Below are 2911 nucleotides of genomic sequence, written 5' to 3'. Positions count from 1 at the left end.
ACTTGCTGATCTTTTGGTGATGGTAACCCTGAGCACTTTCAACCCCAGAAACTAACCTTGATTCTGGCTAAGTTACCCGTTCACCTATATCCCCTAGTCAGCAAGAATGAGTCCTCTTGCCTATGCCTTGTTTCTCTAGATTTCTTTGCCTTCTAGAGATTCCTCCCTTCTCATCATTCTGTAGTGTTTATTTCAGAATTTGCATTATTTTATGTGTACAACTCATGTCAAAGAATTCTGCTATTACTTACAAAGGGAAAATAAAATAAAGTTTTACTTATAATGTAAAAATCAGCATGGAACTTTGATTTAGATTAAAATTACATGGATTTGATCATCTTTTCTCAAGCTCTATTTCACATTTTTTTAAAAGGACATCCAGTCCTACATAAATATATAATACATAGATACAGGTATCTGAATATATTATGTTCCTGGGTGAAGCTATGTCTATCTCACTTCTCTTTCATAGGAAGCCTTTTAAACCAAAATACTGGCTAGAGTCTGATTATGTGATTGTCCAAACTGACAGTTTCTGACTCAGAGGGTTTGGGGAAAATAATTAGAACACTAAGGTCAGCTGAAATGTGGGATAGGGAGAGATTTATTAAAATGTGATTAAAGTGCAATACCAAGCACATAAACAAGTATATTTATTTTATCCGCAGGTCCAGAAGGACATAACAGAAATATCAGCAAATTATTCCTTTACCACGTCATCTGGGTGGTTCTAATGCAGTTGCCCTGCCTTGTACATAACTTCTTACTGTGGTACACTACTTATGGATGTCTTTCTTGAAAACAGTGATGTGTATCTATGGATCTTTTTCCTTTGATAATATAAACGAGATGAATGAGAAGATCTTAGAGTTCTGCCAAAATCACAGAGACTCACTATGATGATTTTGAATTAAAACAGGAGTAGAAGAGTGCCACTGACTGAGAACCTTCTTTAATTTTCATCTGGAGGCCGGAGGACATTATGTCCGTTTCCAACATCACAGTCTTCAGGCCTTCTGTGTTGACGCTGATAGGGATCCCAGGCCTAGAGACTGTGCAGTGCTGGATTGGGATTCCATTCTGCGTCATGTATCTCATTGCTATGATTGGAAACTCCTTGATTCTGATCATCATCAGGGCAGAACGCAGCCTCCATGAGCCCATGTACATTTTTCTAGGCATGCTGGGAGTCACAGATATTGTACTTGGCACGAGCATTGTGCCCAAGATGCTTGGAATCTTCTGGTTTCATGTGCCAGAGATTTATTTAGATTCTTGCTTGCTTCAAATGGGGCTCATCCACACATTTCAGTGCATAGAGTCAGGCATCCTGTTGGCCATGGCTCTGGACCGTTATGTGGCCATCTGTTATCCACTAAGACATTCTGCCATCTTCACCCACCGCCTAGTCACACAAATAGCAGCTGTGGTAACACTCAGGGCTGCCCTTCTCGTAGCCCCATCTTTAGTACTGATAAAGTTCCGGTTTCAGTTTTACCATACAACCATCATCTCCCACTGCTACTGTGAGCATATGGCCATTGTGAAAATGGCTGCAGAAAATGTACGAGTCAACAAAATTTATGGCTTGTTTGTGGCATTCACCGTTGCAGGGTTTGACCTCATATTCATCACTTTGTCCTACATACAGGTATTTATCACCGTTTTTCATTTGCCCCAGAAGGAGGCTCGGTTGAAAGCATTCAATACGTGCATCGCTCACATCTGTGTCTTTCTCCAGCTCTACCTCCTTGCCTTCTTCTCGTTCTTCACACATAGGTTTGGTGCTCATGTTCCCCCTTATATCCACATCCTCTTTTCTAGCCTCTACTTGCTGGTTCCCCCATTTCTCAATCCACTTGTCTATGGTGCCAAGACCACGCAGATCCGCATTCACCTGGTAAAGATGTTGTATTCATAAAATGCACTGTGATTAACGTCTTCAACCTTCTCCTTTATGCAAAGTAACAATCTCTCAAAACAGAATAAAACAGAAAAATACATATTATTCATGATGCTTGACTTGTCTCCTTAATTGTTTTGTGAAATTTGCCTGCATTTTAGGCAGTTTTCACATCACAGCCCATGACACCTATCGGTCAGGGCCATTTAAATCCTAGTAGGTAATGAGTTGGGAATGGTAGAAACAGCAATAGTGAATATGTATTATTTCCATTTTTTTTTCTTATTTTTCAGTTCCTGATTGAATTTTCTCCTTTAAGTATTCTTCTCCACAACGATCCATAAATATCTATTTCTCAATGAATTTCCAAGCACCCAAGAATGATTGTCTTGGATTGTCCAGGTACTTGATGAAATCACATTGTTGATTCTATTTGTTTCTGGATCATCCTCATCATCTTTAAAGTAAATGAGAGGAGGGGTTCCTGGATGGCTCAGTTGATTAAGTGTCCAACTTAGGCTCTGGTCATGATCTCCTGGTTCATGAGTTCACCCTGCACTGGGTTCTTTGCTGAGAGCACAAAGCCAGCTTGAGATTCTCTCTCACTTTCTCTCTCTCTGCCCCTCCTTACTTGTGCACTTTCTTTCCATTTATTAAAATAAATAAATAAACTTAAGAAATAAAATTAATGAGAGGAAGCAGTTTTTTCTTATTCAAACAAAAAACCCAAAGAAACAAAAAATTGTATGCAATCTAAAGACACATAGTCCTCAATCTTCAACATTTCCGGTGTCATTCGGGGCATTAAGGTTTAAACATTATGAACAATCTAGCATTCTATTTTACAATTCAGGACTTTTTATGCACACTCACCATTTATGCCTTTATTAATTCCTCAAGTGTTATCAAAACCCTACAATATTATAAATGCTATACTCAAGAATAGAAGCATAATGGCAAATTGATAGTATTTATGTGTTTTGGGTTTATAGCCATTATAGCTTAATA

At 38.6% G+C, this 2911-nt stretch overlaps 1 protein-coding gene across 1 annotated transcript; it reads left to right on the top strand.

Annotated features, from left to right (window-relative positions):
- The first annotated feature begins 674 nt into the window (after window positions 1–674).
- On the top strand, window positions 675–2606 carry LOC105260961 (olfactory receptor 52A1-like). Its single transcript, XM_011286578.2, has one exon. The coding sequence runs from the start codon at window positions 983–985 to the stop codon at window positions 1919–1921; it is 939 nt and encodes a 312-aa protein (XP_011284880.2). The 5' UTR covers window positions 675–982; the 3' UTR covers window positions 1922–2606.
- The last annotated feature ends 305 nt before the right edge of the window (window positions 2607–2911 follow it).

This window comes from Felis catus, chromosome D1 (assembly GCF_018350175.1).
Source record: "Felis catus isolate Fca126 chromosome D1, F.catus_Fca126_mat1.0, whole genome shotgun sequence".
Classification (NCBI taxonomy): domain Eukaryota; kingdom Metazoa; phylum Chordata; class Mammalia; order Carnivora; family Felidae; genus Felis; species Felis catus.
This window is presented reverse-complemented; position numbering and strand designations above follow the sequence as displayed.

What these genes read in the sequence shown, in the direction of transcription:
- LOC105260961 (XM_011286578.2), top strand. Translation starts at nt 983, where the DNA reads ATGTCCGTTTCCAACATCACAGTCTTCAGGCCTTCTGTGTTGACGCTG.